Below are 20,594 nucleotides of genomic sequence, written 5' to 3'. Positions count from 1 at the left end.
GATAAACAAAAATAAGAAAAGCTTCATTTTCAGCACCTACTAGCAATAAGCACTTAATATACTTTGCTAATCCTCATAACTCTGTAGGATCCCCTCTCTGAAAGAATGCAAATTCTAAACAGGAAGTTAAGACACGCACCTAAAGTGCAAATACAAGGGATGGCTCAGGGAAGCTTTGTGAAAGAGGTAGTCTTGATTGACGGGTGAAATGTCAGCAGGAAGAAATATGGAAGTATACGGCAAGCGGAAACAGAGGGCATGCCTCATGGTCTCAAACCAGCCTAGCAAGCAGGGACTATAGAGTGAGGTAGCAGGAAACAAGGCTGGCAAGTGCTAAGGACAGAGTTAAGCGGGAAGAGTAATAAAATTTATATTTTAGAAAAAGATGATACCCAGGGGGAGGGTCACCTCTTGTGGGGAGCCACATTACACACCCTCTTCTGTGCTCCCACAGCACGCTGAAACCTCTCTGACACCATTCTCCATGGCACTGCATTGTCTCATGTCTGTGATTTTGTGGAAAGGCAACAGGGCTCTGGAGTGTGACAGACCTGGCTCAAAAACCCAACTTCACCCTCACTAGCTGTGAGACCTCAGGCAAGCTCTGTGCTAAATCAAGCTTACATTTCCGCATCTATGAAATGGATGAGATGATCTCAAATGAGATAATGTATTAAATTTGTCATGTAGTGTGCCTGCCATGTAAGAGGCATTCTAAGACTTTTAGGCCCCTTGGTCCCTCGTTCTGAGCTTCTTGAGGTCAGAGATCTGTCATATGCATCCCTATATCTATCCCAACGGCATGCACATTAACTGGCCCATGGTTGGCTACATAAATGAACTATTTGCAACTGTCATCCATACACATCAAAAGATGGGTTATGCATCTGGTAGACCCAAAGAAAGACAGACCAGAAGTCTGATTTTCAGTCCAACTCGCCTTCATGACACTCCCCACATTCACAGATATATTCCTAGCTTCAGATATTGTAAAGTTTCCCCCTTCAATCTTCTCCCATTTAGACATAGCCCTAAAATCAACCCAAATGGTGTCATCTTACAATGGGATTTGGAGGTTAGCTCTTAAAGCACAAGAGAAAATGCAACTCATAAAAATTACTCAAGATCCAACTCTCAGATTATTTTGAATGGGCAAGATTGGTAAGGCCTGACTGAACCCTACTCATCCTTCAGTTCTCAACTGAAACATCACTTCCAAAGACCTTCTAGGGTCTCCCAAACTGGGTAACACTCCTTCTGTGTGTCCCATAGTGGCCGGAGCTTACCCACCACGTTGCACTTATGACTGTTCATCGTCCTGATCTTTTATGCTTGTGGGAAGAATGATGGCTTACCTGACATCTGCTAGTGTTTCTTCCTTGTCTAACACATAGTGCTCAGCAAATGGCAACTGCTCATATGTTGTTATTGAATTCATGAATGCATTTACCCAAAAATTAATCAAAAATGTTTTCTTTTTATTCTTTTTCCTTCTACCAAGCAATGATTTATAATGAGCAGTGAGGACATCCACCATAGCTGTGGTTTCCTACACACAGAGGGAAAGCAATGAGAAGGCTGGGGAGCTCACATTTGTTGAGCACTTCCTCTATTCCATTCCTCTTACACAAGTTAACTCACTTATAACTCCTACAAACCCTGAGAGGTTCTACCTACCCACTTTCCACCTGACAGAAGTGAGTCTCAGAGAGATTAAGTAACTTACCTAAGGATACAGAACCTTAAAGTGGCTGAGACAGAAGGCAAATTCTGAAGCCTTCGAAGAAAATTAAGGAATTTATACAAAGAAGGCAAAAGATACTACCATGAAACTTAGACATTAGACAAAACCAAAATAAAATTAATAACAATAGAACATACTGTGTTCTGGCCACCCAAATGCAGGAAATGAGTTGGAAAAAAAAAAAAAAAACCCCAGTTTATTCTTAGCCTTCTATTTTTAAGAACTTCAACAGAATCCCTGACTCAAATCTGAAAGACAAAGGAAATTTGTTTTGTTTTTGAGAGGGAATCTCACTCTGTTGCCCAGGCTAGAGTACAGTGGTGCAGTCTCGGCTCACTGCAACCTTCTCCTCCTGAGTTCAAGCAAATCTCCTGCCTCAGCCTCTGAATAGCTGGGATGACAGGTGCACACCACCACGCCCAGCTAATATTTGTATTTTTAGAAGAGATGGGGTTTTACCATGTTAGCCAGACTGGTCTCGAACTCCTGACCTCAAGTGATCTGCCTGCCTCGGCCTCTCAAAGTGTTGGGATTATAGGCATGAGCCACCATTCCTGGCCTGTTTTAAAAATTTGTTTCTAAAACTTAATTTAAATTTATAACGTTTTGAAACTTGAAACAACGCACTACAAACCTCAAGATTTCATATAGCTAGACCAAGCTAATGTAGAAAGTAGAGAATGACAAAGAGCTGTTGTGTTCTGGGACCTGGCAAAGTTGGCAGGGTGGGAGATGGAGAGGCCAGCTTTATGCTGGGAGAGAAGGCAAGGGCATCTTTACAAGACCAGGTTGAGGACACCACCTCAAAGAAAGTCTAGAGTGGCGCTTTGCAACGTCTGTTCCCTGGAATGAGCTCTACTGTTCTCTCTCTCTCTCTCTCTCTCTCTCTCTCTCTCACACACACACACACACACACACACACACACACACACACACGGCTTCATCTGTTTGTTGTTTCTGTTTTTCTAAGGAGAGGCATTATAGCATACTGGTTAAGATCACTTGCCTGAGCTTAAATCCCTTCTCCAACTTATTGTATCTGACAGGCTGCATGATCTTTGGCAACTTATACCACTTCTCCAACCAGCGGTTTCCTCATCTGTGAAATCTGGGTAACAGCAGTGCCTGCTTTACAGGGTGATGTGAGAGTTAAATGTAATGATGAATGCAGGGCATTTAGTATAGTGCTGGGCATCCTGGAAATGCTCAAGAGTCAGCTACTATACTAAAACAGTAGTATTGCATAAATAATAATGGCATTATAATTCAGTAGGTTTTCAAAACTTACTTGATCAAAAGTCTTTCATTGATTATAAAAGTCACAAAAAAAGGTTGAAGATTGCTTTTCTAGAATGGAAAAATTAGATACTCCCAATTCTCCTTATCTTGGAACACTTGAACCACAAAGAAAGCAGGTGCTAATCTCAGTTCTGCTAAGAGGAGGATGAGCTGAAACACTGCCCAGCTTTTCCCATGCCTAAAGGGCCCTGTGCCTGCCTGTACACCCTGCCTCCCACCCCAGCAATGTCCCACTTAACCTAACAGAGTCACACACTCCTCTCAGATGTCAAAGCTGAGCCATTGCCCAAAAGGGAGGAAAAAAGAAAGTAAAACTGGGTACTTATGAACTGGATATCGCAATAATCCTTAGAAATATCTAAAATTATCTTTCAAAACAAGTCCTTTTGATCAATAACTCCCTAAAAACTGAGCCCAGTGACTTGCTTACACAACATCCTTAAGCAGTCTCAGGAAGCTGTAACTCAATGCAGAGATCTCATGTGCTATGACTAGAATTATTGATTAACCCATACTCATTTAGCTCTTAAGTAAATTAAAAGACCACTGGTCTTCACTGAAAGTGTCTATTTACGTCCGGAATGTTTCAATGGAACTGTGGATTACTCAAGAAGTATTAAATGATGCATGTGTATGCGTGCGTGCGCTTGTGCACAACAGGGTAAATGAGCCCCAAGACCCCCCTCAACGGTTTCGGTGCATTTACAGCCAGCTCGTCACATCCTGACAGGCAGATTCTGAAACAGGAGCATCATCAAAGGGCAAAGGGCAAAGAGCACTGGCCTCCAATATTTAAATAGGTTCCCCAAAGCTCTCCACTGCAGTGTCATAAAGCGGAAGCTTCTAGACTCTGAACTTTATTTTCCATTTCCTGCCCTCAGTCAGGGAGATAAAGAATGAAACTAAGCAAGCTTAAGGGGTGATTCTGTCCACAGCCAGGGGCAGAGTAAAGACAAGCAGGCAAACAGCAAGAAACAACATTGAGGTGGGAGCAAGGATGCTTTTAAGGGTCTTTATTTGCTTTTTCATGGCTAGGAGTTCCCAGAGTACTGGGCACACCTGCAGTCAAATGTAAGCATCAAGTACTCCAAAGTCAAACAGATGATTTGGAAATCGTTTCTAATAGCCTGGATAAGTGAGAGTCAATTAAACATTGATGCTAAATTATGAAGCGCCTGGCAGTCTTTCACTTTTTTAAAGTGAGTATCTTTGAGCAAGAGCCATATGGGTGCTGCAATAATGAGGTTTATAAATAGGCTTAATATTCTAACAAGCTGGCTTTGAAAAACCATAACTTGTGCTCTGTTTCTAAGTTGACAGAAAGATACCTCCCAGTTGGGCACAAGATTTCCTGGTATGGGAAGTTGAATACGCAACAACTGCATACACACAATACGAATTCCAGCTCTGCCTTCAGTGTTCTCCAGGGTTTTTGTGTAACAATGACTCACTCTTCTCCAAGTCCTAGCCTGTCTCCATTCTTTTCTCCAGAGACCACTACGACCGCCGACACATAGACCACTTTGGAAAGCTTGGTTCTCAGCCCTCAGTTCCCTCAAGGGACAGGACGTTAAAAGACAGGCTCAGATAAACACAAAATGCACAGCAAGGCTCATATAGTTAACTACAGGTTCTCACGACTACAGATCACATGTGTTTCACTCATGGGAAAGTGGACTGAGATAAAATGTCACAAATAACCATGAAATGAGTAAGGATCTGAACGATCATCTGATCCTCTGGTTTTGTTTTTCATTGGCATGCAGGGTACAAATTGAAAAGAATTGGATATCTCTAGAAACTTCTAATGGGTCTCTTACATCATTTGTATGAATTAATCTACATGCTACTGAGAATGGAAGGTCTTTGTACATTTCTTCTCATTCCTACCAGTGATTTCATTTCCATGATGCACGTATTAAAAACTAACTTTGCAAAGCTATCCATTGCTTTCTGGCCTTTCCCACATTTTGAACAAGTAAATGCTAATGAGAAAAATATATATATAAACTGGTGGTCTCTTGGCACCTTCCACAAGAATATTTAGGGGTGAGAAAGGAGATAACAGAGTAAGAGAATCTCCCGTCTTACTAGCTCGAATATTTAACTGATGAGCTACGAAATGAAATTCCATGTGCACAATGAGTTTATTTTCCTGCTTGGCCAAAGGTCCAAAGCAAGACCAAAAGAAAAAAAAGAAAAAGATTATAAGATAAAATGAAAAAAAACCCTCATTTTAACCTTGAACAGCCCAATCATTAGGAAAGAAAAACAACTAACAAAAACAAAAATTCTAGGGAATTTATTAGCTAGGTTTTCTAGTAGAGAAAATTGTTCTACAGACTCATACTGTCATTGAATTCTCTTAGAAAATGAAGATCATATTCAGAGATAGCCAGCCCCCAAAGATAGAGAACTCCAGTATGTTTAGCCAAAAGTGATGAGATCAAATTCACATGAAGGCTTTGACAGTGTGGTTTGCAGCTGGGGATGGTGACTCCAAAGAATGGGAGAAGGCAAATCTGAAGCAGAGATGTTAATAAGACAGTCAATTTTTTACTCTTTCCTAGGAGCAAGTGCATTTCTATCTAGCACTGGCCAGGCAGTGGAAAGTAGAGAAACCTAGGAGAAGGTAACTCCAAACTAAACAACCCCAGAGGAAGCCCCACCTGGGGCTACACCAACTCACATGGCAGATCCAGGTTGCCCCAGGGCTCCTGTCCTCCCAAAGCCAGCCCCTCTCTTCACTGTTCTCCCTCCACATCCCCTCGGCTGCCTGCAGACAGCTGGCCAGACACAGAAATCAAATCTCCTGCTCATGCCTGCTTCTCTTATGAGCCTGGGTTAAAAATTCCAGCACTTGGACTACTATTTGAGAAGCCCCAAATGGGACCCCTCCCCAAAGAAAGCTGAACTCTTCCTTTGGAAGGCAAGATGTTTTTTAGTAAACCAAACACAATTTCCTTTCCTTCTAGCTAAAAGTCTATTGCTTAAAGCCGGCAATGAGCTAATCAGTGGCACCAATGAAAAAACAGGGAAAGGTTTTTAGAGAAAGAAAATAGAAAGCAAATGTCATGCTTGTGGAAGCCCAAGTAGTACGTTTTTTGCATAACTGATTTAGTCCTCTATTCACGTATTTACAACCACTTGCTGTGTTATAAGTACTGCAAAACTGTGTGGGTGGGAATGGAAGCGATTTTTGCGACCTTCTTCCTGGGAGCCCGTCTCCTACTTAAATAAACATCAATGAGAACAGCTAAAAGCAAAAATGTCTCTTAATATCTGTGACAGCACTGCCAAAGTAGAGATAAATCCAAAGGATTAAGACAAAATCTCACTCTTCACAGATCTATCCCTGTAATTAGGGGAGGAGTAGGGTTTTTTTCTAATTGAATTATCCACAGAGCTGTTTCAATCCTCCACTTTGTTTTTCCCCTTGTAGATTTAGCCAGAACAAAAACTGTAATCTTCTGCTGAGTTTCACTTCAATGTCAGTCTAATTTTTCTAAGCCTTGCCTACCCACTCCTGCAGTGTTCCTTCCCTCTCCCCACTCTGTGCCCTTCCTCCCAACTCTTATCAAAACCAACTCCTGGCAGAAAGCAGCTGCTGGTCATTTACAATTCCAGGTGAATTTGAGTCAGTGCCATGACTCCTTGGGAGCATGAGTCCTTCCTATTTCCTCTAAAATCCTATCTTGTAGTAGCATCATCTGTGTAAGCCTCCCTGAACACACGCTCTGTAAATCTCAACAATATAAATATGGCAAAATGAGCCCATTGTCCAAAATACAGGGGAAAAAAATGTCAACTAGCAGATGCATTTTTTGGGACCATTTTGAGCTCTTCTGTCAACTGAAATCAGATGAGCATTGGAAGCAAATTTTCCTGAGCTATAGTAGTTACCTTCACTGAAACTGCCAAATCTCCCAGAAATTGGTGCTTTGAATGATTCTTTCATTTTTTTACCAATGACTAATTTCAGTCAGTGATTTTGTAGTCAGAATGGCAGTTCTGAAACAACATTTATGAGGCTTGATTTATGATAATTAATCATTCTATTTCACTAATGAGCTAGGCAAGACCTTATTTATAAAAGTGTTTATAATTCCTCACAGTTAGCAGACAGAGTTTCCAGTGACACCCACATGGAATGGTATACTAAATGCAATAAACTTTTGTGGGTCATCCTTAGAAAAAAGTCAGAGAGACAGACAAAAATAAGTGTCGAGATATTAGTCTGAATTTGAACTACTCCTAAAACATCTGGAAGGAGCTTTCAAAGATTAATCTTTCACTACCATGTTTACGTATGTATCTAGATGTATCTCTAGACTACAGGAAAAGTCTTGGTTATTTAAGCATTTTCTTTGTTTGGAATCTGGATAAACAACAGTTTAATGGTCTTTGGATATCCAATTGTGACTTTCAGACAAAATGCTCCATGCACTCTCATACTGATTGTCTAAATTATTGCTCTTCTGGTGGCCTTAAGGGAAAGGAAAGCTGTATTTTGGCAGAACATTGAATACTGGGTCCTTGCAATGGGTCCTTGGATTTGGGTAGAAAAATAGATGGAAGGCCTTAAAGAGAAGAGAAAGGGCATGAATGGGCAGAGGTAGGGCAGTGAGGGAGCACTGTGGCCAGAACTGTGGACTGTTCCAGGAGACAAGGCCCAGCCATATCCATGGAGGCACCTCTGGAGCAGGCAAAGGGAGGCCAAGCCCCCTTAATGGAACCTAAACTGCAGAAAGGCCTCTTGCCAGACCCAGAGAGCCTCCACGCAGCCAAGCTTCACTTGGCCCTTCTGCAGTGGGCTAGGCTCCAGGCTTCAGGTTTCAACCCCATGGCAGTGCCCTCTACCTCCCAAAAGGTCCATGATGAGGGCTCATCCCATTTGGCTCCCAGGGTCATGGCTTCTTTCTGCCCTTGGAATACTGGGAATGACCATACTGGTTTCTGTCTCTGTTCCAAACCTATGTTGTGATGGGCATGATACTAAGTAGTCAATATAAGTTTCAAGTAAAGTTATGATTACTAGCTGGCCTAAGTAAATGCCAATATTTTGAACAAGTAAATGCCAATAAGAAAATATACATAAATTTTTGGTCTTCTGAAACCTTCCTTCAGACTATTTAGGGGTCACACTAAACTGTATTCTCTACTTATAAAATTTATAGATATATTAATTTGGCATCATTCAGATATACACAGAATTTTTCTGCTTACTTTGCTGGGCTATAGATTATATCTCCAGACCTTCTGTTTAATCTCCAGACTTATCCAACTGCTCTTGCCTTCCCCATATCTCCCCTCGTAGTCAGTATGTCCCACACTGAACTCATCCCATACTAAACTCTCTACCCCCATTCATTCTGTTCCCACCCACAACAAGACCTGCAAACGTGTTCCTCCCTCAGTGATCCTAATCTAAGAAAATGGAACCTGGGGATTCAAGCTAAAAACCTGCGAGATGATCTTGATTCCACTTTCTTCCTTATCCCCCATATCCAAGTCCTGTTGGGTCTACCTCCTAAAAAGTTCTCACGTCCATGCCTACTGATAACGGCTTCCCCTTGCTGACGCCCCCTGGTGGATGAAGTCGGACCTGGCTCCTCTCCAACTGTGTCTAGAGCCTTCCCCTCCTTCCAGTCTGTGCTGCAGCTTCTTGGCCTTCTTTCATTTTCTGAGGGGCCATGCTCCTTCTTGTCTTTAGATCTTTGCAGGTATAAACATCCCGGGCCTTAAATGCCTAGAATACATTTCCCTAACTCTACTTAACTACTACTTACATAATCTTCATGTCTGAGCATCAGTCTTTTCTTCAGAGAAACCTTCTCTGAATCCTGGACCAGGTTTGGGTCCTCTCTTCTATATTTTCACAGCTCCCTGTGCTGGACTTCTTGCAGCACTTGTCACAGTAGGTAGTAATTTATGGAAATATTGTTTAATATATTCCTCTACTGAACATCTCCCGAGGGAGGCAGCCTTTATCTTGTTTTCCACTAATTCCCTGGTGCTTAGCACAGCACCAGGAACACAGTAAGTGCCTGAGAAATATTTGGTAAGTGAACGAATGACTGAATTTTCTGCATATGGATGTGTATCCTTCAACTATGTAAATAAAACTCATTACCTAAAATTATCAATTTTTATATCTTCTGGATGGAATTATTCTCTAAGTTTTTTCATAATCTCACAAGCTAGGAACATCTCGCTTTGTCTTACGGTCATTTAGACTCATTTATTTTGTTTAATAACAGCTGTCAAGAGGACTCTGTATAAAGAGTACAATAAAAGCCTGAAGAATACCAACACTTTACATGAATTCAGTAGACTTCCTCCAGAAATAGAGAGTTGCATTTGTTGTAGAATTCATTTTTATTGCTAGTGAGAAACCTAGGATGGTCATTCTCAAAGCTGTCACAGTCTATTTTAATGTGGCTTATATTTGTTAAGTTGGTGCAAAAGTAATTGCGGTTTTTGCCATTAAAACTAATAGCAAAAACTGCAATTACTTTTGCATTAACCTAATAACAATCATGTCTTTAGTTGTTTCTCAAAAAGCCAGGAGATAGGTCCTATAAACACTTTCCTTCCATGTGGGGAAATGGAAACCAAGGAAAGTAGTCTTCCATGAGCCAAAGAAAATTAAAGATTGAAAACTAGAGATGGTAATGTGCAAACCTCTCTGCTGAGGGCTGCTTCCCAACTGACAGAGGCATGCTGTAAAGCTCAGTCAAAATATTAAGCACTCCGCTGCTAAATATTGAGTTGTAATTAACTAATACACTAGCATAACCAAATTACAATAATCAAGTGATGATGTACTAGTAAACTGTATGAGTAGTCAAGTAAAGAAAATTTCACTGTAAATGTGAGAATCTACTTACCCCTTTTGATATTCACATTTTTTCACTTTTAGTATACATTAAGAATGTATTTCAGAGAGATTTAACTTGATCTTTATTAAGAAGAGAAAGACTCAAAAACAGTCCTTCAAACACAAATGTCTCCCTTCTCTGAATCCTAGCATGTAGCATCCCTATCACTTAGTCAGCAATTAACTATTGCCCTCCCTTTTGTTGTTGATTTTTAACCTTTTCACATGTATGAGAACTATCTTGTTTCCCTCAATATATTCTAAGTTTCCTGATGGTAAGGATTTTCTTCTGATATTTTCAGATCCCTTCTGAAGCTCCTAGCACCTAGTACATAATGGAAACCCAATAAAAATATGCTGAACAATCTGTCAATTCCAATTGAATGGGAGAGTAAAAGGACCAATTAATACACTAAATATGTAATCTGGAGGAAACAAACAATGATTTTTTAAAGTATTCTTCTGGAATTGCTTTTCTGGTAAGATTCAGGCAATGCCTTCTTCCCTGGGTCATCTCCTTGCAAGAATTTAACTAAGAACCAAGATTCTCAGACCCACCGCTCCAGGCCAAAGGTCTCTCCATGGCTCCATATTGCCATCACCAATAGCTACTTGAACATTCCAGAGGCTACCAGTTTAACATATCTACACCCAAGTTCATCATTCTGCTTTATCGAAGCCGGCTCTAATCTCCATAGTCCCTAACGAGGCAAATAACACCAAATTCACCGAGACGTCTAAGCTGAAAGAACTCGCAAGACAACTGCTCTTCTTTCTCTGCTCTAAATCTATGTTCTGTCAATTCTCATTTCAAACATGCCCCCTGTTCTTTCATCTTCAGCAGCACTACCCCAAATCAGGCATCTTCCCCAACTGGTCTCCAGGCCTCGAGTCTCATCTCCAATCTGTCCTCCACCCTTTTCCCAGAATTACAATCCTAAAATTCAAATCTAATTTTGTTACTCTCCAGCTTAACATCTTTTAACAATTTCTTATAACTGAAAGGATAAAACACAAACTTCTAAAAATAATATGTATCATAAAAATATATATATATTTCTCTAGAAGATATGAAAGAACACCTAGAACACAGCACTTCTTTGCTGTATAGTAAAATGTGTTCAATTACTCACCTCCTCAAACTATGAGCATATATATTTTGTGTAAAACAAAAAGTAAAATTTTAAATGTCATGTATTACTACCCGGCCCCTGCCTTCCTTTCCAGCATCACCTCTCATGACTAAACTTCTATCTGTCCCTCAATATTGCACTAGATGAGCTGCAAGAGGATACCACACATTAACCTTTAAGGAAAGTAAGGCTCTTAGGCATTGATTCGTAGGAGAAGGTAATCCTGTTACCCGGACCAATTCAGGGGCCAACTACTTCTGAGGGGACGGGGCAGATGTCTCTCCAATAGCTCCATGTTGCATGACAGCAAATACACCCAACCATATTCTCTCCTTGGGGAATTCTCAATGAGTGATGAACATAGAGAAGATTCATTAGAACTCAAGCCATGTCTCAATTAAGTGCAAGCAACTTTGCCAGTAGTCCATAAGAACAGCTCAGAAATCTCAACTGGTTGATTATGGGCTGCCTGGAAGACTCCTTGTTTTTCTCTCACCTTTGTAAAAGGTTTCTTTGCATTTTTGCAAAAGGCTGACATTAATGAAAAGAGTCTAAGCAAGTTTATTCCTTATGACTCTGATGAGTCTGCTAGAATGAATACACAATTCACTGTAGTCTGTAACACCTTCTCTGGCCCTCCCAGGTAGAGGTAGTTTCCCCCGCGTCCCCCTAGAACTATATTCATCACCTCCAGGTACTCATGTCAGTCTCTGCCACTAGCCTTCAAATTGCTGAAAGTCAGGTAAGTATCTTACCTACTTTTGCAAACCCAGGGCTTAGCAAACTGACTGGCACCTAATGGACACTCAGTAAATGTTAATTGAGTAATCCCATGTTGCCAGAACACTAATTATATCATTTAAAAATTCAGTTAAATAGAAAGAAAACACAGAGAGGGCTTAAATAAGAAATTTAAAACCAAAGGCCCAGGCTTTTTTGCCTATGGCTGTTCTCATCTTTGCTGTGTAGGTTGGAAGAGTCACTTAACTTCTCTGTACATCAATAGGGTATTAGTTAAGACTGTTTCAGAGAAACTGAATTCAAAACATCCTAAGCAAAAACAGAGTCTAACTAGCTCATGTAGCTGGGATAGCTGACAGAACTGGAGACACATCTACAGGAACTGGGACCTCCAGGAGCTGACCCAGGGATTTCCACTCATCTTTTCTGCTTCCTTTTAAGCACTGGCCTCACTGCCTCCTATCATAAAAAGGTCTTCTCTGTGAGGTGGGAAATGGATCCAATGGCAGCCCCATGAAAGTCCAGAAGAAAACAAAAGCCTCCCTTTCCCACAGTCAATACAGAAACGTCAATGAGAGACTCTAATGCTTCTGTTTGGGATCCATACCCTACTCGAGACTAACTTTTACTGCCTGGAAGGTAAATTCTGATTGGCCAGTTGTACTATGCTGGGGTGAGGAGTAGAGTCTGTTAGCATAGTAAGGTGGATAGGAAGCTTGCTGCATAGACAAAAACAATAGTTGTGCAGTCTATTAACTTAATAGCCATTCTCTTGCCTTTATATTAATAATATTACTTTAGGTAATGCAAAAAAGCATCATCATCTTCATGGAGTGTTATATAAGCATAAAATTTATTATGCCGACTACCTCATAGTTGGGCAAAATAAATATATGAGATTAGATAATTATAATTGTGACAATAAATGCCAAGGAATAAGTAAAACCTGCTCTCTTGCTCTCAGTTTTTCAAAAATGCACCATAGAAACACCTTTCTGTCATCATCTAGCAGGCTGGCAATAGAAAAACTTTTGGTCGGGACCCAAAGTACAGTCTGGACCCAATTGCTCAAACCCAAGGAGCCCTATGGGGCTTCATCAGGGGTCTATAGAACACCCACAGCCCTATTTCCCTGACTGGAAGATCCTGTAACAAAAAAAGCAATTGAGAGGGACTCAAAAACTCTACCCAGTCCTCCAGTGAAAAGAGGTATGACAACAGCTCATTGGGACGAACTGAGGTTTATGGAAAAGGAAAAATGAGGCACCTCTCCAAAGAGTAAGAGGACAGCATCCCTCTGACAGTTTCAATTAAGAAAGCTCAGGTGTGCGGTATTTGTTCTCTTCTCACTTAGAGAAATGGGAGCATGTGCATAAGATCATCAGGGCCGCAGAGCAAGGCTGAGGACCAGCACCCTCCCTGGAATCACAGCCAGCCTCTGAGCATTAGTGTGCAGCACCTCGCTCAAGGGGCATGGGCGCCATCATCATAACAGACACCTGGGCTTGCAGGTGTCTATAATCCCAGCTAAGATAGTGTTCAAAACTCGCATTTCCAATATTTGATGCACTGTTAGTATGTTAATGATGCTACAATGCTAAGTTAAGAGTTCTTCCTAATTCTTTCTTAGAGAAATATGTAAAACAGCTCTATGTTTCAAATATGTATTACTGTATACTGGGTGGAAGTGTAGACACTGGGGATAAAAAGCAAACCAAAAGCAAGTGACCAAAGCGAACCAACAACCCTGTCTTCATGGGGCTTATATTCTAGCTGGGGGAGACAGACAATAAACCTAAAACTAAATAAACTATACAGCATTCGGACGGTGGGAAGTGCTAGAGAAAAACAAAGCATGGCAGGGTATGGGTATGGGTTGGAATGTATAGGGGACACTCCCCTGCAGTATCCTCAGCTGTTGATTCTTTGCAGGTGATAACCACAAAAATCCTCTTGCTCTGGTAAAGACCACCCTTCACCAGTGTGAAAGAAGGGCTATAAAGAGGGGAAAGAGAAAGCCCACACAATCACAGCAGTGGGATTCAGCCCTGGGCCACAACTCTGCCACACATCTGGCCCAGTTCCCACCTCAGTTTAGATTTCTATGCCCCAACCTGGGCAATGATGTTAATAAAACCTGCATCCCAGCTAGCTCATGGCACATTGCATTGACAGGTCTCATGGCCATAAGCTGTCCTAAATATATATTTATCTTCATTTTGAATATTTAAAAGCTCACATTTGGGTTTTTATGCTTCATCACCTATTGCTTGAGCATCTACTATGTGCTAAATGCTGTTCTAGGTATTGCAGTGAGTAAGTATCTGTCCTCATGGAACTTACATTCTAATGGAGGAGATGAAAAATTCAACAATAAATTAAATACTGGAAATACAAACAAGAAGGAGATGAGATACCATTGAATAATCCAGGCATGAGATGATGAGCACATCCTGAACTTGTCTCTCAGACAAGTTGAACTGAATTCCTCACCATCTGTGGTCACCTACAGAGCCCTTTCTATAAAGGTGTCATGGTAATAAATTGATATGAAAATCCAATTATGGTTTGAGCCTTTCTAAAATGTTGAAAGAGCAGCTTCCTTTCTCTTACTGACAATCTGTTGTGTGGACAAATATGCACACACCCTTCCTTCTCCTAAGGGTTTCTATTTTGTGGACTGCAAAAGTGTTATTCCAACTTGTGGACTGCAAAAATGTTATTCCAAGTTGTATAAAAGAGTGTGTGCTTTGGTTTCCAGAGTCTTTAGCTATTTATTCTAGCACTGCTGTTAACATTTAAAAAAAAGAAGAAGAAGAAGTGGTAAGCATCATATACTGGTAAAAATATGTATAATAATAACAACTAATAGCATATTCTTTTCAAATTAGAAAATGAAGCTAAAGATCTTACGTGATTGCTGTTGGGCAGCATGTTTGCTGGGAAGGATAGGTAGAGGGATCCAAAAACACACATTTGGGGAAGAACCACCCCACACTTTCCATGTTCAAGAGCACTAGGTTCTGAGTAGATACAAGAGACTAGAAAATGAAAATGTGGCTACATTGCACTGCAACACCTTGGGGAGAGAAGCCTAGCAGATATGAAACTGAGAAAGCTACAAGACAGAGTGTTGTAAGTGCTAATGCTTTTCCGCACAAGTTCCCGCCTCAGCATTGCTGATTTGACCAAACACTTGTCTCTAGCCCAAATGTCTCCATGGAGTCGATTTAAACTGAAAAGCAGCCCAAGAGAAGTTGTTCCTGGGTGTGTGGATATGAATCCCTCTAGTAAGCATGGCGAGGAAACCAGCTCGACAACACTTTCACATTATATACTTCGGGCCCAGACTTTGTGGACACAACAAACTTTCTGTGTGCAGCGCAATACAATCGGACGTAATGTTCACTGCATATAACATGAGATTACTATAAACACCACTCCGAGAGCTGCTGCGTTGCAGGCATCTAAACTGTCAGGAAAGCCTGCCAGCTAGAGACAAGGTTTCCAAATAAGTTTACAGCCTCCACTAGCGGTGGCTAGACAAGTCAAAAATCCAATTATTTGGCATGGTTTCCCATTGAAATCAATGGCAATGAAGCTCACTTGGACTATATATGGAATGGCTTTTATAAATTGCACCTGTCAATAAGGACCTCTTAAAGAAACACATACTACCTTAATGCTTCTCCTTAGAAACTTTGAATATCAAGCTGACTTAGATCAACACATTTTTTATTTGTCTTTTGTTTGTGTGTGTGCTTTCAAAAACAATAACAGCAGCAAAGCAAACAAACTGGCAGGAAGCTGGTTTTCCCATCAGTGCCCTTGTTAGAAACAGAATGTCTAGAGAATATGCTTGGAGAAAAACCATATTTTTAAACCACACTAGATATCTGATGCCAAATGTCTGATGAAAGTAGTATCTGGTAATCATGGAAGGTGTCTTTGGGACTTGCCTAGCGACTGAGGAGCAAACTGTGAATGTACGTACAGCTATCCCTCAAGCTTCTGACTGGAGTGACCAGCAATACATTGATGATGAAATATTTTTTCAGGAAATACCACGTATTTTCAGGTCACCTCTCCTCAGTACCCAAAAACAGACAGAACCCAATGAGGTGAATGAAATTCAGAGATCTCCATCCATCAGGGCAACTAGAATTCTGGCCACTCTATTTCACTGTTCGAATATTGCAAGAAACCTCCAATATCGTTTCTGCCCCCCACTTTCTCCACAAGAACTTTTCCTTCTAGTAAGCATTTCTCCACCAAAAAGAACCCTAGGAAATATCAGAAGTTCGACTGGGCTAAGGAGAGGGAAAAGAGAAATGTAGCAGCCAGAATGCATGTTGAATTTTAACTGTTGGTAAGTTTTTGGACCACCTGCCCTAGTGTTTGCAAGCAGTTTGCAGAGAAAAACTCTTCTTTCAATTTAAAGTCCCTGTCTGGGTCCCAAACTTTTCTCCCTGGGCAAAAAGGATCAGAAACACCTCACTGAGTATTGGGCCACCATAACTGACTCATCAAAGGACATCTCTCCTTAACCCCCCAAAAAGCATGACTTGGAACAGTAAGCCATTCTAAGACAGAAAGACAGCCCTCTCTGTGTTGGAAGAAAAGTAGCAGTGACTGTAATTAACAGAGCAGCAGTTGTGGAACTTCTAGGGTTGTATTTAAAGGGCCATGCAGGAACGGGGTGAACAGTCGTGACTGCGGATGTGTAGTAAAATAAGGATGGGAGCGGGAAATGGGGCAGGAGAAGTAAATAGGTGGACTTACAGCCCGCGGAGCCGAAGCCAGATTTTCTCGATCTGTTCCGGTTGCAGGTATTTCAGAGAGTTGCTCTCAAATTCTTCAATCTCCTTGGTTGGGGACTCCATAGCTGCAGGTAGGTGACCACTGGCGGTGAAGCTGAGAGAGTTTGGGCTATCCCCTTCCCGTCTCCTCGCCCAGCCCGCGATGCCCAGCCGGGCGCGGCGCGCGTTTGCCTGGCAATTTATCGGCGCGCTCCCCCTTCTGTGCCCCCAGACTCAGACTTAGAGCGGACTCCGATCGCGGGAAACCACGGCCCCAGGTGCGTCCCGGAGGCAGCTGCGGGAACCAGCCATGGTCCCGGGCTAATGCCCAAGGATAGGCATAGAGATATGGATTGGGATTGGGATTGGGATAGGGATAGGGATAGGGCTTCTGCTCTAAGAGAAAGCACCTCAGGTCTATTCGTATTCTCCCCCTACCCCCAAACAAAGCCACAGAAGCGATCAGCGCGCGCTGCTAAACGGTTTGGAGGAGAAAAGGAGGACTGGGTGGCGAGGAGAGAAAGTGAGGAAGAGAAGGAGGAAGAGGAAGAGGAAGAAAGTGAAGAAAGGGAGAGAAAAGCGGCGACTGAGCCAAGCAGGAGCCTGCGCGGGCGGTGGGGCCTGACCCGGAGGCCGAGCACCCGGCTCCGCCCAGCGCCCCGCGCCCCGCTCACTCCCTGGCCGCGCTGCCTTCGCGCCCCTCTGTTTTCTCTCACTTACCAGCAGCTCCGCTGACAAACGAGAAAACTGACAAGTGAGAAAAGTCGTCTGTCAGCGCCCGGGCTGGCGTCTGGGCTGTCACCGCGGGCGCGGAGGGAGGGGCACGCGGGCACCGCCGTCTGCCGGGCACACGCGCGGCTCCGACCCCGGCCGGGCACACCCGCCCCCGCAGGGCAGCCGCGGCCACTACCGACCGGCGGAGCTGCGTGGGCTCCCGGAACCCGCACCTCAACAAGAGCTGGGCTCCGCGCGCAAGTAGGAGGGAAGGGAAATCCGTATCCTCCCGGGGCACGCAGCAGCCGCGAGGCTCCGTGGAGGTTCTGCCTGGAGGTCCCCCACAGCCTCACTCTCGGACCCGCCACAGAACCGGGTCCATTTTGAAATATTAAAGCGACTGATGGGGACGAAGGGAACCACACACTCGGAAAGTCTTGATGTTTTCTTGCTAAAGGGGCTTGCTCTCGCTCTCTCGCTCTCTCTGTCTCTCTCCCTCCCTCCCTCCATCTCTCTCCCCGCAACCCCATCTCGTGCGGAAGAAATATACCAACAGTGAGGAGGTAAGTTTCTTCAGTTCAATGCCACACGCTACTCAAGAGGGTCCCTCCTGGGGGCTGGCTGGGCGGCTGTGGATGGTGACAAAGTTTCAGCTCCACAAAGCTGCAACTCACTGTCAGGGTTCCCCTAGGTCATGCACAATGTCAGTAAAGTAGAATGCTCTGGAAGAACGGGACCAGGTATGAAGTTGGGAGTCAGGGAGGGAGGACAGAGGAAGAGAGGAACCAAGGACTGGGGGAATCCATGCCCAAGATGATTGCAAGCGACATCACAGAAGGGTCCGTCAAACTTCCTTCTACGTGAGGCCACTACCAGGCGCTATTTCAAACCTGGTTCTCAGGGTTCCTGAGATTCAGGGTGGGGCATGCCCTATACAGTATTTTTCCTCAGTGACAGGTAGTACTTCTTTCCATTACACTCTCAGAATTAATTTTCTATCCATTAAATGATCAGAAGTGAGGACTAGTTTTTCTTCACTGCTCAAGTTCCATTCACCTGACCTTAACAAGGGAAAAAAATAGTCTCTAAATCATAAATGCTCAGCCACTTCGTAACTGGTATTCGTTTTCCAGAAATTAGAGGTGAGAGTGATGAGGATGCTTGGCTGGCCCCATGCATTCTAGCAGAGAAGGCAGTACCTCAAGGTAAGACAAAAGACTTGTTTGATGAAAAACGACTTACCCACTCACCTACCAGGTAAATCTGAAGTCGCCCCACTAAAGTCAGCCCTTTAAGGTTTATGGAGGCACATATATTTTCACTGAGTTAAGGTATTATTACTAGGCAATGGTAACATTAAGCAATATTTTAACATGGAGTTCATCTATCTGAATAAAATCAATTACCCTTCCAGTGTCACCCAGCAGAGAAACAGTGCCCTGGGGAATAGAATGCCACAAGAGGAAATTTTTATAGTGACTTGTTTTGAGAATGGGATACAGCAGCATGGTCCCCAAATGGGATATTTCCATTAGTGTGTGCACCTTGGGCAGCCTGCTGGCAGAATGTGGAAGTATAATAATGATAATAACAGCAAACAAGTATCGGAAACTTTCCATAGCCCAAGCATTGTTCTAAGTGTTCTACTCTCATGTAATACTCAAGACTACCCTATGAGGTAGATACTATTATTATCATCCCCATTTTACAGTAAGAAAACTGAAGTGCCAGGAGGCTTCCTAGACCAACTAGAGAGAACTGAACTAGAAAAGACCAGTTTGAGTTATGGCTGGTTACCTTATCCTATACAAATTCATCCCTCTCACAGAGTCCCATTTTCCACATCTATAAAGTGATACATTTAGGCAAAAATATTTTTATGTTCTTTTCACCATTATGATTCATTGAGGTCATCTGGAGGGCCTTGGAAAAAGAAACTGCTGAAAAGAGAGAGGAATGATGCTGAATTCACATTTTAACTATGTCATAGTTTCTCTAAGTACTGGCCTAGTATGAAAATATACAAAGGAATATTAAGGATGATACTTACCTTTCTGCTCCATACCACAGCTATGACTTTTTTCCTACTCTTAGTGGAATTTTGATTGTCAGAGTAAAGCAAATTTTGGAAGAAAAAGACAAAAAATATTGACTTTTGCTGCAGTTAAGCAAATCAGAGAGAAAAGACCAAAAAAAAAATCTTTTAAAAAGTTTTTAAAACTAGATTTTGTTTCATTTTAGAAAATTTCTTACAAAATTAATGTATATTAGAAAGTCAAGAAAAATATAACTTTGCTTTATTTACAGCCATAATAATCTTTAGAGCAGGAAGAAGCCCAAAAGACAACACAGTTTGGAGGTTTTCACATTTTTGAAGCAACAGAGTATTTTATTTTAAATAATATAAGGAACTCAAATGCATAACTCAGTTTCAAAAAATGAAGATTGAGTAGCTCCAGTTGAACGGGGAAGGGAAGTAGTTAGTTCTCAGGTACAGAGTCAACCTCTGCCTCCTCTTTACCCCAGTCCTTAGTGCCCAGTGCTCCCACTTTGCAGATGAGAAAACTGAGGCCAAAGTACCACAAAACAACTAAGGATTCCTTGCTCCTAAACCACATTAGAAAACAACTTTGTCTTCTCTCTGCCAACAAAATATTACAATTTTTAGATGCACCATGTTACTATGTCACTCAGATTGTGTTCTCTCTTCATCTATCACAGCCAAAGTATCTTTGATAGTTGCAGCAACACCACAAGCCACAATTTCTACTGGCATTCTGCTCAGAGGCAAGCAAAAAGAAACAGATGCAAACAGACCTGGAAACAAAAGGTCTGAGAAAACCCAAAGCCACTCACAACTTTGCTTTACAGGTTAATTTCCTTTGTTTCTTCCTAACCCATATTTTTCAGTAAGACTGTTTAGGAAACAATACATGGTCTAACATCACTAAATGCATATAGACATGCATACATACATACATATATATATGCACAGGCACATATACATGCATATATGCATGCATACACACATATAACTAACAATTTAAAGTACTCCTCGAAATACACACAGAGTAAGTCTATGGACAAGCCAACCTCTGCACTGTCAGAATTAAGTATCATAAAAGATTAGAAAGAAGGTGAACTACCTGTCCCAGAGTTCAAGGGGAAGCTAGATGTTAATCTGACAAAGGAATATGAATCAGGCTTTGAAGGCATGAGAATGTCCCCTCTGGTCTCTTTCATTGCTAAGATTTAATGATTCAATAATAATCACAATAACTGCA

General features: G+C 42.1%; 1 protein-coding gene and 1 long non-coding RNA gene across 18 annotated transcripts in view; one reads left to right on the top strand and one right to left on the bottom strand.

The window, feature by feature from the left end:
* PDE1C (phosphodiesterase 1C) overlaps positions 1 to 20,594 on the bottom strand; it is a 671,184-nt gene that overhangs the window by 305,637 nt on the left and 344,953 nt on the right. For 5 of the 17 annotated variants that reach the window (XM_074035267.1, XM_005549845.5, XM_074035269.1 and 2 more), the window contains exons 1-2: positions 17,317 to 17,421; positions 16,580 to 16,682 (exon numbers count right to left, since the gene is read on the bottom strand). The exons of 7 other annotated variants lie outside the window; for them this stretch is intronic. Coding sequence is in view for 7 of the 10 variants with exons in the window: in XM_005549845.5 (XP_005549902.3) it covers positions 16,580 to 16,680 (101 nt within the window). In the remaining 3 variants the exon portion in view is untranslated. Of the gene's footprint in view, positions 1 to 16,579; positions 16,791 to 17,316; positions 17,422 to 20,594 lie in introns of those variants that run through there. 5 more of the 17 variants (XM_065542152.2, XM_074035265.1, XM_074035266.1 and 2 more) reach the window with 2 other exon arrangements.
* On the top strand, positions 16,499 to 17,321 carry LOC141409871 (uncharacterized). The gene is made up of 2 exons (XR_012432548.1): positions 16,499 to 16,626; positions 17,047 to 17,321. It is a non-coding gene; the product is annotated as an uncharacterized lncRNA (long non-coding RNA).

This window comes from Macaca fascicularis, chromosome 3, assembly GCF_037993035.2.
Source record: "Macaca fascicularis isolate 582-1 chromosome 3, T2T-MFA8v1.1".
In the NCBI taxonomy this organism is placed as follows: Eukaryota; Metazoa; Chordata; class Mammalia; order Primates; family Cercopithecidae; genus Macaca; species Macaca fascicularis.
Note: the sequence above shows the minus strand (reverse complement) of the source record. Positions and strands in the feature narration are given on the sequence as shown.